At 31.8% G+C, this 23241-nt stretch overlaps 3 protein-coding genes across 4 annotated transcripts; 1 reads left to right on the top strand and 2 right to left on the bottom strand.

Moving 5' to 3' along the window:
• Window positions 1-322: 322 nt before the first annotated feature.
• On the bottom strand, window positions 323-19048 carry LOC130449370 (TATA-binding protein-associated factor 172). 2 transcript variants are annotated; one of them, XM_056787148.1, is made up of 25 exons: window positions 18893-19048; window positions 18506-18556; window positions 17277-17518; window positions 16626-16766; window positions 16401-16558; window positions 15426-15624; window positions 15194-15369; window positions 14878-15122; window positions 14432-14820; window positions 13995-14339; window positions 13114-13286; window positions 12568-12991; window positions 11814-12024; window positions 11584-11753; window positions 11250-11524; window positions 8907-9133; window positions 8639-8844; window positions 8421-8577; window positions 6804-6973; window positions 6524-6742; window positions 4782-5182; window positions 4511-4716; window positions 2557-2775; window positions 2003-2494; window positions 323-582 (listed from the first exon to the last, which is right to left on the bottom strand). In XM_056787148.1, coding segments are annotated over exons 2-25 (5460 nt in total). In that variant the 5' UTR covers window positions 18520-18556; window positions 18893-19048; the 3' UTR covers window positions 323-581. The 2 variants fall into 2 exon arrangements, with proteins under 2 accessions (XP_056643126.1, XP_056643127.1); XM_056787149.1 differs by having other exon boundaries at window positions 4782-5050.
• LOC130449372 (nucleolar protein 12) lies at window positions 19049-21383 on the top strand. The gene is made up of 2 exons (XM_056787152.1): window positions 19049-19441; window positions 19511-21383. Exons 1-2 carry the CDS (start codon window positions 19359-19361, stop codon window positions 20115-20117), a joined length of 690 nt encoding a protein of 229 aa, XP_056643130.1. The 5' UTR covers window positions 19049-19358; the 3' UTR covers window positions 20118-21383.
• LOC130449371 (endonuclease III-like protein 1) lies at window positions 21344-22932 on the bottom strand. The gene is made up of 4 exons (XM_056787151.1): window positions 22418-22932; window positions 22193-22363; window positions 21974-22133; window positions 21344-21656 (listed from the first exon to the last, which is right to left on the bottom strand). Exons 1-4 carry the CDS (start codon window positions 22754-22756, stop codon window positions 21391-21393), a joined length of 936 nt encoding a protein of 311 aa, XP_056643129.1. The 5' UTR covers window positions 22757-22932; the 3' UTR covers window positions 21344-21390.
• Window positions 22933-23241: the final 309 nt, after the last annotated feature.

Below are 23241 nucleotides of genomic sequence, written 5' to 3'. Positions count from 1 at the left end.
ATAATTTCTAACTTAATTTTCTCGAACAAAGCCTTTTCCAATTCAAATTCGATAAAAAATTATTTTTCGGATGTAATCACACTCAAAATTAGCAATTTTTATATCCAGTCAAAAAACGGCGCCATCAATGATCAATATTTTTCTCAGTGTAGAAAACAACCGACTATTATCATTCAATAGAATCGATCTGCGCTATCGTGACAACTATGGATGCCAAATATATAACGCACATGCGTACAACAATCAAAACTGCCTATGTATGTCTATGTCATGTATATAAACGTTGATTTCAGTATTGCCAAACGTCAATTAAAAACAAAACTAAATTTTACTTAACATTTATTGCTTTCTTTTCAGATACAATGTAAGTTACAAAAGGATTGCATTTTTTTTCAAAAAAAAAGGATAAATGATTATAATTATATTAAATTAAAATGAAGAAAATGGTGAAAATTGATGTCAATATTATTAAATAGTTCGAATGAATGATGATTTTAAACAATGCACAAGACAAAAATAAATAAATTCTTTGGTACTATTTCCACAGACCCATTTGTTACCTAATTATTGCTTCTAATTATTCTGAAAATTAAAAACAAACAAAAATTAAACTGATAAAAATTTTTTTGCTTTGTTCAAACTCGATACGAGATCGAATCGAATTTTGCGTCACATACCGAAAGTCGTGTCAAGGTCACGAGACCCGTTTTCCCGCTACGAACTCCATTTTGAGTTCTACTGACACGGTGACCTACTTTCGAAAATTTTATAGGTCACTAGAACGGGAGCCCCGGAAAGACCTACTCCACTTTTCATAAAATTCTATTTGATCTAAGTTTGCCTTCAATCTACAGAATGTCCCATGGAATTATGTTTATCTTGAAGATATTTGGGATCGATTTCGATTATTAATAATATACTGATTGTCCCGTGAAAATGTTCGAGTTTTTTTCAAGTTTCGATTTTAAATATTCAAAATATATAGAAAGTCCTCCAAGAAATTACAAAGATATTTTTCAAATTTTACCAGTGGCTTTCCGTTAATTGAAATATACAGAGTGTCACGTAAAAAAATCCCAGAATATAAAAAAATGTATTTCACATCTATTCACGATATTTAACATGCACAGATTGTCCCATTAAAAACTTTCAAGATTTTTTTCATTTTTCGATATTTCTAGTCGATTTTCATTATTTAAAATATATAGATTGTCTTGCAAACAATTCCAACGATATTTAAAAAATATTTCGATACTATTTTCAATATTTCAAATATACATAGTGTCTCCTGAAAAAATCCAGAAATATTTTTCGTAATTTGAAGACATTTCCGGTAGATTTTGGAAATTCAAAACATACAGAACGTCCCAGAATAAACAACAAATTTTATCGACATTAGATATGTTCCAGGTCAATTTTGAGTATAGAGAATGTCCCATTGTATCAAATCAAGAGATTTATCGAAACTCGAACCCGTTTGAAATCGATTCAAAAATATACAGGACGTCCCATAAAATAAATAACGAATTCAATTGAAATCGAAGTCGTTTTAGGTCAATTCTGAATAATTAGAATATACAGAATGTCCCGTAATACGAAACCAAGAGATATTATGAGCTAAAACACGTTTCAAATCGATTAAAAATTATACAGATTGTTCTGTATAACAAAAAACGAATTTTTTCGACATTAGACATGTTCCATGTAAATTTTAAATATACAGAATGTCCCGTTGCATCAAATCAAGAAATTTATCGAAACTTGAACGCGTTTGAAATCGATTCAAAAATATACAGGACGTCCCATAAAATAAATAACGAATTCAATTGAAATCGAAGTCGTTTTAGGTCAATTCTGAATAATTAGAATATACAGAATATCCACAGTAATACGAAACGAATTTTATCGACATTAAACATGTTCCATGTCAATTTTGAGTACACAGTACGTCCCACCGTACCGTCCCGTAAAAAATTCCAAAAAAAAAAAAGTTAAAACTCACCATTCCGATGTCAATTTGGACATAAATTGCGACAGATCGTATTCGTCGTCGTACTGTTTACAATCCCACAATTCCGGCAACGAATCCAAAACGGCTTTGATACCGTTAGAATTTGATTTGGCGTTAGAGGCGGCCGTATCGACGGCGGGGGCGTTCGACGCCGGTTTGTGCGAAAACAGATCCAACAATTGATCGGTGCCCATAGTTTCCATTTGACTGTTTTCGCTGCTTATAACCGTATTGGCGGTTTGGAGTTTGAATTTCTGCAATCCCATGATCTTTTCCTCCAAAGTGGCTCGGGTGATTAATCGATAAACGTTGACGACTTTCCTCTGTCCGATCCTGTGCGCCCTGTCCATGGCTTGGAGGTCCTTCATGGGGTTCCAATCGTGTTCGACGAATATGACGGTATCGGCGCCGGTCAAGTTCAATCCCAAACCGCCCACTTGGGTGGTCAATAGGAGGACGTCGATCGAGGGATCGTTGTTGAACCTGTCGAAAGAATCGATCGTTAATCGATTATTGAAGAATCGATAGAACGCGATGGAAATTACCTTGTAACGACTGAATGTCTTTGTATCGGCGGTACGGATCCGTCTAATCTCAAATAGGATACCGTCGGCATTATCTTTTTCAATAGATCTTCTTCTATTATATCTAACATGGCTTTCAATTGACAAAAAACTAACGCTCGATGTTGATTTATTACAATGTCCGTCGATTCTTTGTCGGTGTTGTCGTCGACGCCTATTCCGCAGTCTTGTAAAAGTTGCCTGAAAATTTTTTACATTTTTAGATCGATTCGTGAACAATTTTCACGTAAAAACGCGTTTCGAGATCAAGTGACGGAGAATTCGTGAACATATTTCACAGAAAATAGCGTATTAGAAATAGTGAAGAAGAATTGTGAACAATTTTCACATAAATTCCGTAATCGAAGCGGTCAAGAAGAATGGTGAACAATTTTCACGGAAAATTCCGTATTCGAAGTGCCCAAGAAAAATTGTGAACAATTTCCACGGAAAATTACGTTTCAGGATCTCATGTTTTGGAGAATTCATGAACAAGTTTCAAGGAAAATCGCGTTTCGGGATCTTTTGATTGAGAATTCGTGAACAATTTTCACGGAAAATTACGTTTGGGAATCAAGTGGCGGAGAATTCGACAACAATTTTCACAGGAAACCGCGTTTATATAGTAAATAGAGATTTTGTAAACAATGTATTAGAAGCGGTCAATTTTAACGGGAAATTGCTTTTCGGGATATTTTTATTGAAAATTCGCAAACAAGTTTCACGAGAATTTCCGTTTAGGGATCAAGTGACGGAAAATTCGCAAATAATTTTTACGAAAAACAGCGTTTCGGAAGAAAGTAGAGATTTTGTGAACAAATTTCACAGAAATTTCCATATTAGCATCAGTCAAGATGAATTGTGAACTATTATCACGGGAAATTGCGAGATCTTTTGACGGATAATTCGTGAACAAGTTTCACGGAAAACCGCGTTTCGGGATCATGTGACGGATAATTCGTGGGGAAACGGCGTTTTGGGATTAAGTAGTCATTTTGTGAATAAAATGTATAAGAAATTGTTTTTAGATGTCATGTAGAATTGATTTGTGAACAAAATTCACAAGAAATTCCATTTTATAGTCATGTGGGAATTTGAAAACAGTTCCCACAGAAATTGCCTTTAGATATCATGTGATTGTGGAAATAACTTACTAGAAATTGTATTTCGAGATCATTGTGAATAGAATTTGTGAACGAAATTCATGAGAAATCATTTGTCAACCATTTTCACATAAGAACACGTCTAAGAATGATATAAGGACGAATTCATCAATATTTTCTCAGGATATTACGTTTGGGAATCAAGTGAGGAAGAATTAGTGAACAATTTTCACGGAAAATTGAGTTTCGGGAACCAAGCAGAGATTTTGTGAACCATTTTCATGGATTAAAGAATTCGTGAAAAATTCTCATGGAAAACTGCGTTTCAGAAATATTTGTGAACAATTTTTATCGGAAATTTCGATTCGAGATAGAAAACAATTTTTTCGGGATAATGTTTACAAAAGTTAGTGAACAATATTCTTTATCTCAAAATTAATAGTGGAAAACAATTGTGAACAATATTAAACAATTAATTCAATTCGTGAACAATATTAAACTTTTAGATCAATTCGTGAACAATGTTAATAAAAATTCAACTCATGATAGATAATTGAAAGAAAATATCAAAAATGAATTTGTGAACAAGATTATAAAATTCAAGTCAATTCGTGAACATTTTGGACAAGAATAATTCAACAAATATGCAACAAAATTGTGAACAATTTTAAACATTTAGATCCATTCGTGAACAATGCTCATAAAAATCCAACGATTTAAATAATTGAAGGCAAAATTTGTGAACAAGAAAATTTGTGAACAAGATTAGAAAATTGAGATCAATTCGTGAACAATTTTCACAAAAATATCCACAAAACCGTTAGAAAACTCACTTGAGAGCTGGCAATTTAGCCGAATGATGAATTTCGTCCAATTTGGAATTTTGTTGTTGCAATTTCGCGATGAACTGTTGATAGTGGGGATGCGAGGGATTCAACACCAATTTCGGATGATTGCAGACGTTCTGTAGATAACGTAGCGCTTGGAATATGTGAGTGCTGTGAACGGAACCGGAAGTACCGCCCGAAGATATGGATTCCTGAAAATAGACCATCAATAAAAAAAACCATCAAATTCACCCCCCTCCTCGGTATAACGAATTACCTGTAAAGTTTGATGAGCTTGACTTTTCGAAAAGTCCTCGTACAACTGTTCTTGCAAAGGACTCAGTTCGCAATAATAATCCTGAGTGATTTTCGGCGGTAGATCGTCCAGCACGTCCTCCTTCATTCTTCTCAACAGGAACGGCAGGACTTGTCTGTGTAGAGCCTCCATCGCCAATACGCCGGCTTCTTGTTCTTTCGGCGAACATTTCGGATCTCTGCTAGCCAATATCGGACGGGAATATCGTGCCGTGAATTGTTTTTCCGTACCTAAGAAACCCGGCATCAGGAAATCGAACAGGCTCCAAAGTTCCAACACGTTATTCTGGATGGGAGTGCCGCTCAAAATCAACCTATGATTCGCGACGAGAGCCTTGATGGCTATGCTCGTCCTAGTTTTACCTTCAATTGTCAATTAAACGGTGTCATTTCGATTTAAAACAACTTGTGAACAGATTTTTTCGAAAAAATCCATTTATGAACGAATTTACATCAATTTGTGAACGAATTTTTAAGATTGGAACTAATTAAGTGGATATTTCAAGCGATATTTCAATTTAAATGAACTTGTGAACGAATTTCTAGGAACGGCACTGATTAAATGAACGTTATCAATGTTGTGGCAACTGAAATGAGCTTGTGAAGAGATTTTTCCGAAAAAATCAATTTTTGAACGAATTTAGATCAGTTGGTGAACGAATTATCGTTAGTTTGTGAACGAATTTTGAATATTGGAACTAATAGAATGAATATTTCAAGCGGCATTTCAATTTGAATAAACTTGTGAACAGACTTTTCCGAAAAAATCAATTTGTGAACAAATTATAATCAGTTTATGAACGAATTATCATTAGATTGAGAACGAATTTTTGAGATTGAAACTAATTAAATGAATTATGAATGAATTTAGATCAATTTGTGAACGAATTTCTAGGAATGGCACTGATTAAATGAACGTTATCAATGTTATGGCAACTGAAATGAGCTTGTGAAAAGATTTTTCCGAAAAAATCAATTTGGGAACGAATTTAGATCAGTTGGTGAACGAATTATCATCAGTTTGTGAACGAATTTTGAAGATTCGAACTAATAACTTGTGAACAGATTTTTCCGGAAAAATCAATTTGTGAACAAATTATAATCAGTTTATGAACGAATTTTTGAGATTGAAACTAATTAAATGAATATTTCAAGCATTATTTCAATTTAAATGAACTTTTGAAAAGAATTTTTCCGAAAAATTCAAACCTAACCTAACCTTAAAATCGAAATTAATATCATATCATAGTCAGAAACGTCTGAATAAATTCACATAAACTTGTGAACAGATTCAAATAAACTTGTGAACATATTCACAAATGTCTGAATAAATTCGCATAAACTTGTGAACAGATTCAAATAAACTTGTGAACATATTCACAAACGTCTGAATAAATTCACATAAACTTGTGAACAGATTCAAATAAACTTGTGAACATATTCACAATCGTCTGAATAAATTCACATAAACTTGTGAACAGATTCAAATAAACTTGTGAACATATTCACAAACGTCTGAATAAATTCACATAAACTTGTGAACAGATTCAAATAAACTTGTAAACAGATATAAATAAACTTGTGAACAGATACAAAAGAAGTTTCTAAATCAGGATTTAGATGAAAATGTAGTTAAAAATGAATTAATGGGAATTTGTTGATGTTAGAATGGATGATTACAGGTGAGTATTGATATGTACATACCGTTTTTGATGATGTGTCCTTCGTCGAGGATAATATAATTCCATTTGATAGTGGAAAAAAACGAGATGTCCTTCCTCACAATATCGTACGAGGCGACAATAAGATTGTACCTCTTGAATTTCTGTCTCAATTTTTCCCTTTCGTTCGGAGATCCGTTATACTGCAAAGGCCGGAGATATTTGTGTTTCAGAAATTTTTCGACTTCGTATACCCAGTGACCTAGAATAATAGATGATAAATTGATATATTCGAGCGATGACGGAGTTGATTGGGGATTTACCTGTGAGGGTGGGTGGGCATATTACCATAGAGGGTAAGGGGGCACAGTCGGGCGATTTGGTTTCCTTGTACTTCTGCTCCCTGTCGTATTGATCCCCCGCCAGGATGCAGATACTCTGGAGGGTCTTCCCTAGCCCCATATCGTCGCAGAGGATGCCGTGCAACTTGTACCTGGATTGATGGTTAATTTTATACAAAATATAGAAATTGACAACCAAATTTGACAAAAATGAAAACTGACGATTAAAATGGGATAAAACGTGGAAATTGACAATTAAACTATTGCAAATACCAAAAATGACGATAAAATTGATCAAAACATGAGAATTGACAATTAAGTTTGAACAAAACGTGGATATTGACGATTAAATTGGTCAAAATATAGGAATTGACAGTTAAATTACAACAAAACGTAGAAATTGACAATTAAATTCGAACAAAACATGGATATTGACGATTAATTTTGTCAATATACAGGAATTGGATGTTAAATTACAACAAATTGTGGAAATTGACGATTAAATTTGGTCAATTGGTCAAAATATAGGAATTAATAGTTAAATTGGAACAAAACGTGGAAGTTGACAATTAAATTTGATGAAAACTTGATAATCTGTTCAATACATAGAAAATTATAATAAAATAAATGAAATTTGGAAGTGACAATTGGATTTGATCAAATTATAGGAATTGAAAATTAAATTTGAACAAAACTTGTAAATTGGCAATTAAATTTTTCACATCTATAAAAAAACTGAAAAAATATGAACCAAACAATTTCAATGAAATATAGAATTTGACGATTTTATTTGACAATTTCAACTAAAAGTAGAAATTGGCGATAAAAAATAAACAGAATGTGAAAACTAACCATTCGATTTTCTTATTAGATAGAAAATTTTCTCTAAATTTCCATAAAAATTGACGTTTGAATTTGAACAAAATAGGAAACTGACAATTAATATTCAATAAAATGTAGAAATTGATGATAGAATTTGAAGAAAATGTCAAAATGGTCAATTAATTTCAACAAAATGTAAAAATTGACAATTAAAATTGAACAAATCATGGAAATTGACAATTATATTGGTCAAAATATACCAGTTGACAATTAAAACCGAATAAAACATGAAAATTGGGTATTCAACTTGCACAAAATTGGAAATTAACCATTAAAATTGAACAAAACCCGGAAATGGTCAATTAAAACTGAGCAAATTGACAATTATATTGATCAATATATACCAGTTGACAATTAAAATTGATCAAATCATTGACATTGACAATTATATTGGTCAAAATTTACCAGTTGACAATTAAAATTGATCAAATCATTGACATTGACAATTATATTGGTCAAAATTTACCAGTTGACAATTAAAAATGAGCAAATCATTGACATTGAGAATTATACACTCGTTTCGGCAATCAAATTTTCATATTCAGTGACCGATAACGTTTAAAGTTTTAAAAAATAAACGAAATCGACGAAAAGTGAAAGGGTATTATTGCGTTATCAGTTATTTATGACTATATATTGAAAAAAATTGAGGTTAAGACGCATAAAAAAAGTTTTTCGACGAAAAAAAACATGAAAAAACCAACGTGACGTCCTTACTTGTTAAGAAATGCCAGCCAATTAACTCCAGCTTGTTGATAACTCCTCAATTGGGCGTCGATGTGTATCGGTACGTTGTAATCCGGTATCGAAGACGGCGACAACAACTGACGCAAAAATTCTCGTTCCTTATCTCTCCTAACGTTCAAAATACTACCTGGAAATCGATTAAAAAAATTAACAACAATCGATTACGGCTTCGTTGTGGCAAGTACCACCTTTGAGCGCTGGCGGTTCCGGTACACCGCCATCTAGAGGCATAAGTTGTACCAAAGTGGCGAAACTGTGAGTACCCATCAATCGAACGCACATATTTTGATCGGACATTCTACCGAGTAAAGGTACCACCAGAAGTACCACGTAGGGTATAATATCGAATTTTAATTCTTCTACGATACAAGCGATCGCTTCGACGGCGCCTTGTCTACGGGAAAGCCAAAAAAATATGATTCAATACAGTACTCGGATGGTACTAACAGTTATTACCTATCGATATCGCAATCCGTCGCTCCCAATTTCGGTAGTACTATACTGACTACCATCTCAAGTACCCTGACGGAATCTAATTTGGCGAATGTGGCTAAACAACGCGACGCTAGATGGCGTACGGCTCTGTAAGGGTGGGAAAGTAATACGCACAATCGTATGAGAGATTTTTGCATGACGTCCGGTAATAGGGATTTGTGTAAACTCATTATTGTCACTTCCAGGACCTAAAATGCATTATTCAACTGTCAAGTTGGATTTTATTTGGTTTTTTTGGTTAGTTTGGCTTATAAAAGTTGGAATGGAATGATTGACAATTAAACTTGAACAAATCATGGAAACTGACAATTAAAATCGAACAAATCATGAAAATTGACAATTAAAATAGAACAAATCTTGGAAATTGATAATTAAAATTGAACAAAAATTCAGAAATTGATAATTAATATGTTCAAAAGTATATAGATTAACATTTAAACTTGAACATATCATGGAAATTCACAATTAAAATTGAACAAAACGGAAATTGACACTAAATATGTTCAAAAGTAAGTAGATTGACAATTAATCTTGAACAGATCATGGAAATTGACAATTAAAATCGAACAAATCATAGAAATTGACAATTAAAATTGAATATATCATGGAAATTCACAATTAAAATTGAACAAAACGGAAATTGACAATAAATATGTTCAAAAGTAAGTAGATTGACAATTAATCTTGAACAAATCATGGAAATTGACAATATGTTCAAAAGTATATAGAATGACAATTGAAATTGTACAAAAACCCGAAATTTGTCAATTAATATGTTCAAAAGAATATATATTGACAATTAAACATGAACAAATTATGAAAATTGAAAATTATAGTAGTGAAAATATACGAAATGACCATTAAAGTTGAACAAAACACGGAAATCGACAATTAATATTAAACAAATCATGGAATTTGACAATTAAAATTAAACAAACCATGGAAATTGAAAATTATATTGATTAAAATATACCAATTGACAATTAAAATTGAACAAAATACGGAAATTGACGATTAAAATTGAACCAATCATGGTAATTTACCATACTAGACAAAAGTATATATATATATATATATATATATATATATATATATATATATATATATATATACAATTAAAACTGAAAAAATCATGGAAATTGACAATTAAAATCGAACAAAACTTAGATGTTGACAATTAAATCGTTCAAAAGTGTATAAATTAACAAATAAAATTGATCAAATGGGGAATATTGACAATGGAAAACTGGAGCAAAAGTGAAAATTATAATTTAAAATTGAGCTGAACGTCGAAATTGATTATTGAATTTGAACAAAACATAGAAATTCACGGTTAAAATTAGAATTGACAATTAACTAAATATAGGAATTAGAACAAAATGTGGAAATTGACAATTAAATGGGTCAAATTGGCAATTAGACTTGAGCAATCTTTATAATTTGACAGTTAAATTTTAACAAAATACAGATATTGACTACTAAATTGGCCAAAAATATGGGAATTGACAATCAAAATTGACAAAAATACAGAAATTAACTAATCAATTGTTTAAAATATAGAAATTAACAATTAAATTTCAATTGACTTTGAATATTTAGAAACTATGGTTAAAATTTCGATTAAACGCGAAATTTAAGAAAATTGACAATTATAATGAACTAAACATGGATATTGACCAGCCAATTGGTACGAAACATAGGAATTGACAATTAAATTTGAATAAAACGTGAAAGTTGACAATGAAATTTTGTCAAAACGTAAAAACTGTCGATCGAATTCCAATAAAACGTAAAAGTTGATAATTCAACCTGTACATTTCCATCAAATTGTCACCAAAATTATAATCAGATAAGCAATTTTCAGCAAAACTAAAAAAATCCATAAACATTTTTTTCTTCAATCAAAAATGAACGAAATCTGAGAACTCGCTCACAGATATAGTCCGTGAAGCCGGTCCTGTTCCAATATGTCGTAGAAACTAAAATTTGGTGGACGCGCCTATTTTTTGTGATCTATTTACATTATGTTGCGACTTATTTTTATAGACAATTTCTAAGAACGCCTTTTTGTTTATTTACGGCAAATTAGAAGATTTCCAAGAAATCGACGATTCTGGAAAATTATTATAGTATATATAACGAATCTCTAGCAGCCTGACCTGACGGAGTAAACAAAATAATGTATATAAATAAATTAGTGTGTTAAGTGAATAGTTTCGTGATTAAAAACGGTTTAAATAAATAAGAAATGAAATTAAAAAGCGAGCAAAAATAAAATGACGATAAAAACATTCGATTATATACCTGTAGAGCTCTCAACAGCTTTTCGGCGTCATCGTCTTTCCCCAAATAATCGTTGGCGTCAAAATTAAATGGATCGATGGTCTCCACCAACTGCCCCACCATAAACTCCCACAAAGTAGGCACCGCCGTCGGTAGATTTTCCCCAAAATGCTCGACGATCGCTACGAACGCAACGGTACCGCCCCTCCTTTGCAAAAAATTGTTTTTCTGCGTTTCGTCTTCTTCTTTAAACAATTCCTCCATAGATATATCGGTCGCTGGAGGTCTACCGGGGCCTAAATACAAAAATTATCATCGATAATGATTCCATAGATAAAGTAAAAGAAGAAATTACCTCTTCCGGTGCTATTGCACCGCTTCAGAGCAGCCTTTTCCGCAATCCTCTGTTGGTTATTCAAAGTGACGATGCCGTTGTAATTTCCCGGTTTGTGATACTCCTTCTGCGTCGTCCTGTTGTTGCCTTCGTCGTATTTGTAAATTACGGGAGTGAATTCGGGATCACTACTGAAAAATTAGAAACAAATTCAATGATTTAACATCGAGATTTTTACGTAGACGACGTACTTTAAGCAATTGCACAGTCTCTGGATGATTCGCTCGTTGGGATTATTCTCTCTGGTTCTTACTAAATCTATCAAAATGGCCAAATGACCGGCGGAGATTTTTTGTAGATCTTCGTCACTTTCGTGGTGCAAAGATACCATCAGGGGTTTTATGACTGGGGAAAGTTTGTCCGGTAAGGTGTTCAGCATTACCGAAGCACCGGCCAAAGTAGCTGGAATATACCAATTGATTTATGTATATATCTAATTATTGATTTGTGGAATTTGACATTATATAAGTAAAATAAGGTTAAATTTGTCGGTCAAATATCAATAAAATGTATAAGCTGTCGGTCAAAATTCAATCAAACGTATAAATTGTCGGTGAAATTTATAAGTTGTCGGTCAAAATACAATAAAATGTAAAAATTGTCGAACAAAATTCAATAAAATGTATAAATTGTCGGTCAAAATTCAATAAAATGTAAAAATTGTCGGTCAAAAATCAATAAAATGTATAAATTGTCGTTTAAAATTCAAGCAAGCTTATAAATTGTTGGTCAAACTTCAATAAAATATAAAAATTGTCGGTCAAAATTCAATAAAATGTAAAAATTGTTGGTCGAAATTCAATAAAACAATAAAATGTGAAAACTGTCGGTCAAAATTTAATAAAATGTAAAAATTGTCGGTCAAATTTTAATAAAACATATAATTTGTCGGTCAAAATTCAATCAAACGTGAAAAAAACCCAAAAAAGCTTTCGAAATACTCACCCATGGTACTACAACTGAGTCTGGTTTGATCCTTTTTAGTCTGCGCCGACGAACTGTGAATGTTCCGCCTTCTCTCTTCCAAACTTTCCAAAACTTTCGTCTTCAATTTGAAATTGATGAGCGTCTGTTGCGTTTCGGTATTAGTCAGTCGCTCGATTTGTTCTAACGTTAATACGTTTTCGTTATTATCCTCAATGGGCACTTTGTAATGTCGCAACGTTGCCAAAAAATCTTTGGTTTCTTGAGCCAGTCGCGTAAAACTGTGAGCGATCTCGTCGAAATAGAGAAACTCGTTGAGGCAATTGTGTAAACGTAACCTCAATACGTCAGGACACGATTTTATATCCGGATCCGCTTTCGCCCATTCGGCTATGACTAGACCGGTGACCATACGTTGTAAAGCTGATTTCGAATTCAAATGGACCTAAATATCGTCAAATATACGATACGAATCGAAAAAAAAATGATTAATTACTCGATCAAATATAATTTCCATACTTTATAGGTTGAATGGAATTTTATGGAAGAAATCGAATGGTGGCTTACCAATAAAACTTTTACGTAAGAATCTATGGGGTTTTCCAAGCCGCTGGTGACGTAATCTATACCGGGTGCTGGTTTGGTGATGTAACGAGATAGAAAACCCAACATTCTGGAAGCTGCGCATCGAACTGGTATGGCATTTTGTTCTCTAACAAGAGCAGAAGTTGTTTCGATACCTATAATGGAGATAAAACTTTTGTTAAATCGAAGCACGAGATGAAATAATGAAAATATCGGTCAAAATTCAATAAAATGTACAATTTGTCGGTCAAAATTTAGTAAAATGTAAAAATTTTCGGTCAGATATCAATAAAATTAATATTTTATCGGTAAAAATTCAATAAAATGTGAAAATAGTCTGTCAATTATTTATAAAATGTAAAAATTGTCGGTCAAACTTCAATAAAATGAATAAGTTGTCGGTTAAAATTCAATAAAATGTTTAAATTGTCGGTTAATTATCAATAAAATGTAAAAATTGTCGGTCAAACTTCAATAAAATTTAAAAATTGTGGGTCAAACTTCAATAAATTTTATAAATTGTCGGTCAAACATGAATAAATTTTATAATTTGTCGGTCAAAATTCAATAAAATTTAAAAATTGTCGTTCAAAATTCTATAAAATGTAAAAATTGTCGGTCAATTTTCAATAAATTTTAAAAATTGTCGGTCAAAATTAAATAAAATTTAAAAATTATGGTTCAAAATTCTATAAAATATAAAAATTGTCGGACAAACTTCCATAAAATGTAAAAAATTTAGGGCAATTTTCAATAAATTTTAAAAATTGTCAGTCAAATTCTTATAAAACATGAAGATATCGATTAAATTGCAATAAAAATGGCGAATTACCCTTTCCCAATTTAAATATTTTTGGTCTTACCACCGATAAACATCTTCGGAGGTACGAGGGTATGATCGAAATTATTCAACCCATCATTCTTCTTCCTGTGCGATTTAGCTTGAATCAAATAATTGACGTCGAACGGTATACGAATCGGTTGCATACACAAATACAACCAAACGGTTATGAACGGACAAGCGGCATGTAACAATTCCACTAAACCGGAATTTCCCACCAAATTATACCAAACTTTTTCGGCTACTTGACGTACTTCCGGAATCGGTTCGATCAACACGCGCTGATAAACGTGACGTAGAGCGTCCTGAAGGAGTTGGGCGTCCCAAGATATTTCAGTTCTATCATTCGGTTTTTCGCTCAAAGTGCCTAAAAATAAATACAATTTAAAAAATTTTAGTAACTCAATCAATTAGCCAAAAATTTGACATCTATCAAACGATTTCGAAAATAATACTCACCCAAAGTTTGTAAAATGGCCTTTCTAACGGAACTGGTGCCGTGACTCAAGAAGGGCCACAATCTGGGTACTACGTCGTTCAATGGTTGCGGTTGCAAAAGAGACTGAGCCTTCGGTAAACTTAAAACGGCCGCCAACAGACCCATAAAACTATTACACGCCGCCGCCAATTCGTCTTGTTCCGAAAGCAGATCCCACAATTTAGTAACCACCTCCGATATACGATTCGGCACCAATTCCGTCAATTTGGCGGCAACGGGAATTAAAGAAGAAGCGGCAACGGCGCTAACGTCGTCCACAGGATCCGAAAGACCCTGAAGTATAAAGGGAAAACTTTCGGGAAGAAAAATTTCAATCATATCATTACGAACGGCGAGGAGATATTTTAACCTAAAAAATATAATCCAAAAAATAAAAAAAAATTGAGGGTGTATTCGACGTATATACCCCAATAGCCCGCCGTGTCTGGCTTCCCATTCGTTGTGATCCATCAGTTTCAACAAAACTCTCAAAACTTCGTGACACGTTTCGGGTTTCATCAATTTCACTACGGCGCATAACGCCTGCGCGCACGTTTCCCTTACGGGCGCCACCACCGCGTCCGACACGAAATCCCCGAATCGATCCAACGCCAAAACGCACAACAACCTTATAGCCACATCCTCCAACCACATCTCGTGATTAATTTCCATCTAACCATGAAAACAAAACAAAATTAATACCGGAGACATGACGATGACAACCGGATCGGTCGAAACGTTACCTGTCGTCGGGATAAGTAAGTGGCTTTACCGGCGCCGGATCCGTGCACCGACAGAACCTCGCGGAGAGCCGTCGCAGCGCCGTGTCGAGTCTCCCATGCGCAACTGAATAAATCCTGACTCAACTGATCGCAGAACCATTCCAAAGGCCAATCACCGCAATCTCCACTTTCCAAATCTGTCGAAAATAACGAAATTTTTCCACAACCGATCCATCCGAGTAGTTAAACTTACCGAATTGTACGGTACATTCTTCTTTGAGCTCAGTCTTGGTTCTCTTCTTATCCGGTTCGTCCGAACTACTTTCGTCTATATTGTCTCTGGATTTTTGTTTGTGTACCGCCTGTCTGGCTTTACGTTTCGCCCTGTTTATTTCCCTCAGGCTGAGTTCTTTGTTTGAAGGACTAGGACATATTATGTCCCGAACGTTTTTCTTTGATTGAAAAACAAAAAAAGTCACGTCATTGTTGATCACATTTCGACGAAATATGGAAATTGTCGGTGAAATTACAATTAAGTGTAAAAATTTTTGGTCAAAATTCACTAAAATGTATAAATTGTCGGTCAAATTTCTATAAAATGTAAACTTGTCGGTCAAACTTCAATAAAATGAATAAGTTGTCGTTAAAAAATTAAATAAAACGTATAAATTGTCGGTCAAACTTCAATAAGATGTAAACATTGTCGGTCAAAATTCAATAAAATGTATAAATTGTCGGTCAAAATTCAATAAAATGTATAAATTGTCGGTCGAAATTCAATAAATTTTAAAAATTGTCGGTGAAAATTCAATAAAATGTAAACATTGTCGGTCAAACTTCAATAAAATGAATAAGTTGTCGGTCAAATATGAATAAAATGTAAAAATTGTCGGTGAAACTTCAATAAAATGAAAAAATTGTCGATCAGAATTCAATAAAATTTCAAAATTGTCGGTCAGAATTCAATAAAATATAAAAATTGTCGGTGAAAATTCAATAAAATGTAAAAATTGTCGATCAGAATTCAATAAAATATAAAAATTGTCGGTCCACTTTCAATAAAATATAAAAAATGAAAATCACAACAAAATGGCCGAAAAGTAACTTTCCATATAAGGTGAAAATTCAGAAAGAACATTAAAAAAAAACGATTTAACAGTTAAATTCTATCGAACTGAAATAAAAATATACAGTGAACAATTAGAAAATATTCAATATATCTATTTACTTTATTTTGATTTTGAAAATCGCTCTTTCCATCGGAATTATCAATCAGATCTTCATTGGTGAAAATATTCGACGTATCGATCCCCATCTCGGCAGCAATATTCAAACCCAACCTCGCGTTCAACTGTTGACGTTGCCTCGCCATTTTTTCTTTGGAATCTGGAAATTTCCAATCGCACTATAGAACAAAAAAAAAACAAAAATCCAAAATGTTTATTTGACCTACCGATAGTAGCATCTTCTTCCGAATCGAATTCTTTCCCTTCGGAAGCCATAAGATGCGTACTATTTGCCAGTACTGTATGTATATTGAATTGGCTAAAACGTAGTCTTCCAATTCCAGATAACGATTGCGGTTGGTCATCTTCTATTGGAAAAATCGAAAAACTTGGTATTTACGTTCAGATGCATTAATTAGATTCGTAACTAAACTCACAATGATGCAGAAAACAAACAGTATTGCCATATAGGTTAGGAATTCGTATATTTAAAGAAAGCTGGGGAAGGAACATGGTGGATAAACGACTATTAAATTTGACATATGACAGTTTAAAAGGTTTATCGGTAAATTTCAAATCCCTTATTTATAAAATTGGATATACGAGAGTTAAAAACGTTTTAGCGAGTAATTTGAAATCAAGTATCTATAAAATTTGACACATGACAGTTCAAAACGTTTTAGCAGGACATTTGAAATCACGTATCCATAAAATTTGACACATGACTGTTTAAAACGTTTCGGTAGGAAATTTGAGAAAGTATATTTATAAAATGAATAAATTCAATCACAAAAGTCAATTAATTATCATCGAATGATTATAATTTGTTATTAAAATGAATAAACTCGAGTGTACAGTACGTCCAAGCATAAATTTACCTGGTTTCAAATCGATTCCATGCGGATTCCATTCAGTTACATTGGCTACAATAGCTCTAACAGCTTCAGAAGCCGCTATCCTAGTCTCCCACGAAGGAGATCTTAAATAAGTCGATGTTCGCGATAATAATGTTTTCAATTCGTGCGGATACAATCTTTGTACTTCCCCTAATTGTTTAGCAGCCGCAGATCGTGTAGCTGACGAACTACCCGTTTCTAATAGAACGAAAAGTCGATCTAATCTGAAATCAAACGTTTTCCATACTATTGACGCCATTTTCATTACTCATAATTAGCGATTCTAGGGAGAAATCTAGTAACTTTTGGTTTTACTAACTAACTAAATGTCAATGGAATCAGCTGGGGCGGTTCCGACATTCTTATTGGTTTATAAAATATTCTAAATGTCTAGTTTCACATTTTAAAGTTCTGTGGTTACCCAAGCACATAGAAAAACACATAGTAAAGAGGTTAGTTGATGCGAGTGTAAAGTAGGCCATTTTATATTTTTTATATATTTATAATTAGCGATTCTAGTGAGAAATCTAGTAACTTTTGGTTTTACAACCAAGTAAATGTAGGTGAGGCGTATCTGACGTTCTTATTGGTTCATATCGGCAATGACGTAAAGGCAAAAGCTATAGAAAGCGACAAAACAATATGGAAGATTCATTATTTTCAAAATTTTAATAATCTATGATCTTAATAATAATTCGTAACGTAAAAATATTATTTTTTATTATACAAAACGTAATTTTCAATAAAAACATACCGGGTGTGTCATTTTATATAATAAATGAGAGTAGCTACGAGGGGGATTTTGAAATTAATAAAAAAACTTTGTTTTATATAATTTTTAGTACTTATCTAAATTATTTCATCAAATAAGTAAAATTCTGCTTGTATATGACGTATATAGGTAACATTAGAGACGTTTTAATATTAGAATCACTACAATGAATTAATTCTAATTTTAAATCGACGCCTACGTCTATTATATGACACCCACTTGTCAATTAATGAATATATATATTATATATATATATATATATATATATATATATATATATATATATATATATATATATATATATAGTGTTAATTGATAATTTTCGAATAATGTACTAAATATATTAATATTTAGAAAGTATTTGTATTGAAACAATTATTTACTTTCAAATCTAATCAGCATTAGTCATATATTTATCTAAATAATTAATTTAACTTACCTACTAGAACTCATTGTTTACTGAATATGAAACAAAGAACTTTTGCAGGTGCTAGAATTAAAGAAAAAATCGATAAAATACAAAAATTTAAATACGTACGAAAGTGATTTGTCCATATGGTTAATTTGATTACATGTATTAGAACCTACGAATACTTGGCCTATTTTTTTACATTCTAAATTCGTTTTTAAAGATTAAAATTATGCAAGTAATTCAAATATTATTAGTAATAACAAAATTTTCACCATATATTAATGAAATTATAAAGAGTATTAACAAAAATTCCAATTATTTTTTCTTGTTTCCATTTCCTTTTTGATACGATACATTAGATCATATTATTTCACTTTTATTTATATAAAATAGCATTAAGAAATTTCTACTTACCGATTAAAACGAAATGTCATTTCACATTTGACATCGCGATATATTTTCTAAATCTAATTAACACTTTTTTCAAAGAAAAAATTGACAAATACTTTTTTTCATATGCAGATTTAACAGAGGGGAAGTTCATCGTTCAGCGAACAAATTTATACTGACAGCCATGATGTCGATGAGCGCGACTTAACAGCATTAGTTATTTCTGATTGGTCAAAAATATAACTCGGCTACTCAATACAGTATCATAAAACGAATAAATAATACATTAATTTTTATTATTTTCGACAATTAATTAAAAGAAATTCTATTGAATCAAGTTTGAAGTATTAGATTTTTAATTAAGTCGGTTTATTATTTTTTAAATCAATATAATACATTTGTTAGATACTCGCTTGATTGCTGTCAACAATTGACAGTTGTCAAATTTCATGTCTATACATATGTAGTAGATTAAAATAAAAATATAAAAATGAGATCGTCAAATAATAATTTAAGAAAATCAAAAAACAGATACAATAAAATAAATTTGATATTCGACGAAAATAAAAGAAGGTAAGATTTTATTCCATATAAATGTTTTTTTATGCACGTTGTGGAGATGAAGTTCGATAAAACTTTCAGAGAATTTTTAACTGGATTCCATAAAAGGAAATTACAACGTAAAAAGGAAGCTAAAGAAAAATTCGAAAGGGATCTAAAGGAGGAAAGGAAACGAATAAAAGCCGAAGCAAAGGAATCTTATAAAAAATTAGTAGTTTCACATAGACCGATTCCGGAGCTGGAAGATTTATTAAGCGAAAAATACGAAGATGAAGACGTAACTGTGAAAGTGTTAGAGCTCTCGACTAACGATATAGCGAAACAAAACAATTGGATAGGAACAAATCAACCAAAATACGAAGATATTGATGAAGATGAAAGTGATAGTGGAAACGTCGAAGAAAACGAAATCCCCGGTATGGAATTGAAACGAAAACCGATATTGAGTAAAAAGAAACAAGAAAAAATAACGAAATTTAATTCGGAAAAAGAGGTTAAAAAGATATTGAAGAAACAGGCGACGAAGAGCATGAAGAAAAGTAAAGTTTTCCAGATGAAAAATAAAATGGAACGGCAAAAACAAAAGAAGAAATCCATGCAAATGAAGAAGGAAAGGGTGAAAATTCGAGAGAAAAAGGGGAGAAGAAACAAAAGAGGAAAGAATAAAGGAGGGAACTATAATGAGTGAGTGAGTAAGCTTTGTGTTTTATATTTTTTTCACATGGATTTTTCTGTAAATATATTTTTTTTAAATTGATTTTCAATTTTTTTGGTGTTTTTTCAAAATATTTCGTGTATTTTTGTCACAACTAAGCTTGTGGTTATTTGATTCATATTTGGAATCTTAACATAATGTTTAGTAGATATAGATACTTCTCCCTGTATGTTTAATTTTTGGTGAATACATTTAACATATAGTTGCATGGACTGCCGCTCCTCGTATTTTTCTTAGCAGAAGGTGAAGTGATAAAACATTGGTAATAATATAATATCACGGTCCCATTGTAGATAATTGAAAAATCGACCAATTTCAATGAATTTTTTTTCAAAAAACTTCATTTTTTTGCCGAAATTGTGAAAAAATAGATGGAAAATAGTCTCCACAGCAAAAAGAAAAGTGGTGAAACCTTGGTAATTTAATATTATCGCGTTTCCCTCGTATTTTGGGTCCATAAAATCGAAAAATCTTCTGATTTTATGAATTTTTTGCAATAATCTTTGTTCTTATGCCAATTTTATGAAAACAATATGGAAAATAGTCTCCCCAACTAAAGGTAAAGTGGTAAACCTTGGTAATTTAATATTATTGCGATTCCCTCGTATTTTGGGTCTATAAAATCGAAAAATCTTCTGATTTTATAAATTTTTTTGGAAAAATCTTTGTTGTTTTGGCAATTTTATGAAAACAATATGGAAAATAGTCTCACCAACTAAAGGTAAAGTGGTAAAACCTTGGTAATTTATTACTATCGCGATTTCAATGAAGTTTTTCCAAAAATCTTCATTTTTTCCGAATTTATGAAGAAAAATATGGGAAATAGTCTTCCCAACAGAAATTAATTGGTTTAATATGGATAAAATTACGAATATGCGCTGTTGCCAATTGTTTTGGGATTGTCACAAGCAAAATGTCAATTAAAACAAAAGTTTAGTTAGTTTACATTTGATATAATTCTGTATATTCTAATTTGAATAATTAAAATTAAAGATCAACTACAGACCATTAATAAACTTACCTTACAATCCAATTTTATTGAGGTTATGTACTCTAAAACTACGTATATTTAAGAAAAACGTCACCGATGTCATTTTGTTTACATTTTAATCCTACAGATGTCGCTCAAAAGGTAAGTTACTCGTATAAAAACTATAATTCGAATTCCAGGATGAAAATTGCAATAAATAAACTACAAATTCATAATTCGAATTTTTATTTAAAAAAATAAAGGAAATATTACAATTCAAGTTGGTTTTTTAACTTTTGTACGTTTTATTTCGCCCTTCAAATATTTTTTTCCAAAAGGGCAAATATCGTGGTTTAAACAAGACGAACACTGAGGTTTGACGGCCGCACATATTTGCTGACCGAAACCAACTAATAAAGAATTAACTTCACCCCATAATGGTTGCGGTAACCATTCTTCTAGCGCCTTTCTGGTTTCTTCCGGAGATTTGGTGGTTACCCAACCTAAACGATTTGTTATCCTATGGACATGAGTATCCACACCTACATAATATTTATAGAAAAAAAAACTCACTTTAAATTAATTATTTACGCAAATTTTCCTATATGCCATAATAATATCAATTTTCCTCATATAACAGAATGTTTTAATAACTGCCCGATGATATACGTAAAGATCGAGGTACATAGAAAAGAAGAATAACCTATAATGTCATGTGTGATATTTTATAACTAATCTGTAGCACTAGAGTTTTTCGAAACAGTTCCGGAATAATTTTGATGACTGGGTAACGATTTAGGTAAAGATCAATGTGAATAAAAAAAGAAGATTAACCTATAATAACGATTTAATGACTTACCTATACCAGTTATTTGTCCCCAAGCTGTTTCCATGCAGATATGAGCCATTTTCGGACCTACCCCTGGTAATTTACACAATTTTTCAACAGAATCTGGTATATCACTATTATATTCTTTAAGAAGCATTTCGCTTGTTTTTTTAATATATTTAACTTTATTCTATAATAAACAAACATATTTTTGAAACATTTAGAAGTTGAATAAAATTGAATTCTTACTTTCCAGAAACTAACGGGATATATAAGTTCCCCTAATTTTGTGTCTTCAGTTTTTAGAACATTTTCGATAGTACAACCGTGATTTATGAGTTTTTTCATAGCCGCGAAAGTTATTTGATCTTTAGTTTGACTACTTAACATTAAAGCTAACAACTGTTGATACCTTTGCACCTAAAAGCCTCGTATTTCTCTCTAAACATAATAAAATAAAAAAAATTGACTTACCTGTAGAGGTGCGTTTTCATCGTGGCATTTATCGCACCCCATGGAATCTACAGGAGCGTCTGATTCTTTCCTCATATCTCGTAGGTTACTTAAGACTTGTTCCCAATTCGCCGGAACTTTTTTATTTTTTTTAATATCACTTTCTATTGTAATATGTTTCCTTTTCGAAGGATTTGTATCATCAGTAGTATCGGTATTAATAGATGTTTCTGCTACATCTTCAGAATTCTTAGATAATTGTTTTTTCGTTTTTTTCTTGAATGTTGCAAAATCTAGAGGGGTTTTACCGCTTCTAGTATTATATCCAGCTGTTGACGTTACAGTTTTTGTTTTTTCCATTGCATTACAAATTCTTATATACCGTAATATGTTGGTTGAATTACGTTACTTATGTTTTGTATTTAACAAAACTTTTATAATTATAACTTCTTCTTCTTCTTAATTCTAAAGTTAGAAAGGTCTCAGCTGCCAGGGTTATTCGGCCTGTTTTTAGTGACTATCTCACCTATCTATTTATAGTTCATGTTTGGTTTTATTTACAATATAGAGTTGCTAATACTGACCAAGTTCTAGAATTATAATTTAATGTATATGTTTCCACTGCTTGGAAATTTACACACTACGTCTTGTGTTGTGAATGGACGTAAACTCTATGGTTATAATTTAAATTATTCACATTTGACAGATGTTACATAGAATAATATAAAGATAAAGGGCTCATTTTGTATTCAATCATATATTTTATATTTTTACAATAAAACAACATTTTGTATAAGAGTTTTATTCAGTATTATAAGATAATTATCACAACTTTATGAAAAACG

The sequence above is a fragment of the Diorhabda sublineata genome, chromosome 10 (genome assembly GCF_026230105.1).
Source record: "Diorhabda sublineata isolate icDioSubl1.1 chromosome 10, icDioSubl1.1, whole genome shotgun sequence".
In the NCBI taxonomy this organism is placed as follows: domain Eukaryota; kingdom Metazoa; phylum Arthropoda; class Insecta; order Coleoptera; family Chrysomelidae; genus Diorhabda; species Diorhabda sublineata.
The sequence above is the reverse complement of the archived record's forward strand: the minus strand, read 5'-3'. Positions and strand labels throughout refer to the sequence as shown.

Bases quoted from the DNA above. Each gene is read 5' to 3' on its own strand.
- LOC130449370 (XM_056787148.1), bottom strand. The intron at 15,123-15,193 runs GTAACGTTTCGA...TTTCATGGTTAG, and splicing joins CTTACTTATCCCGACGACAG to ATGGAAATTAATCACGAGAT. The intron at 13,287-13,994 runs GTAAGACCAAAA...TCTCCATTATAG, and splicing joins TCCGAAGATGTTTATCGGTG to GTATCGAAACAACTTCTGCT.
- LOC130449372 (XM_056787152.1), top strand. From the start codon at position 19,359: ATGAGATCGTCAAATAATAATTTAAGAAAATCAAAAAACAGATACAAT. The intron at 19,442-19,510 runs GTAAGATTTTAT...TAAAACTTTCAG, and splicing joins TTCGACGAAAATAAAAGAAG to AGAATTTTTAACTGGATTCC.
- LOC130449371 (XM_056787151.1), bottom strand. From the start codon at position 22,756: ATGGAAAAAACAAAAACTGTAACGTCAACAGCTGGATATAATACTAGA. The intron at 22,364-22,417 runs GTAAGTCAATTT...CGAGGCTTTTAG, and splicing joins ATGAAAACGCACCTCTACAG to GTGCAAAGGTATCAACAGTT. The intron at 21,657-21,973 runs GTAAGTCATTAA...AATATTATGTAG, and splicing joins GGGACAAATAACTGGTATAG to GTGTGGATACTCATGTCCAT.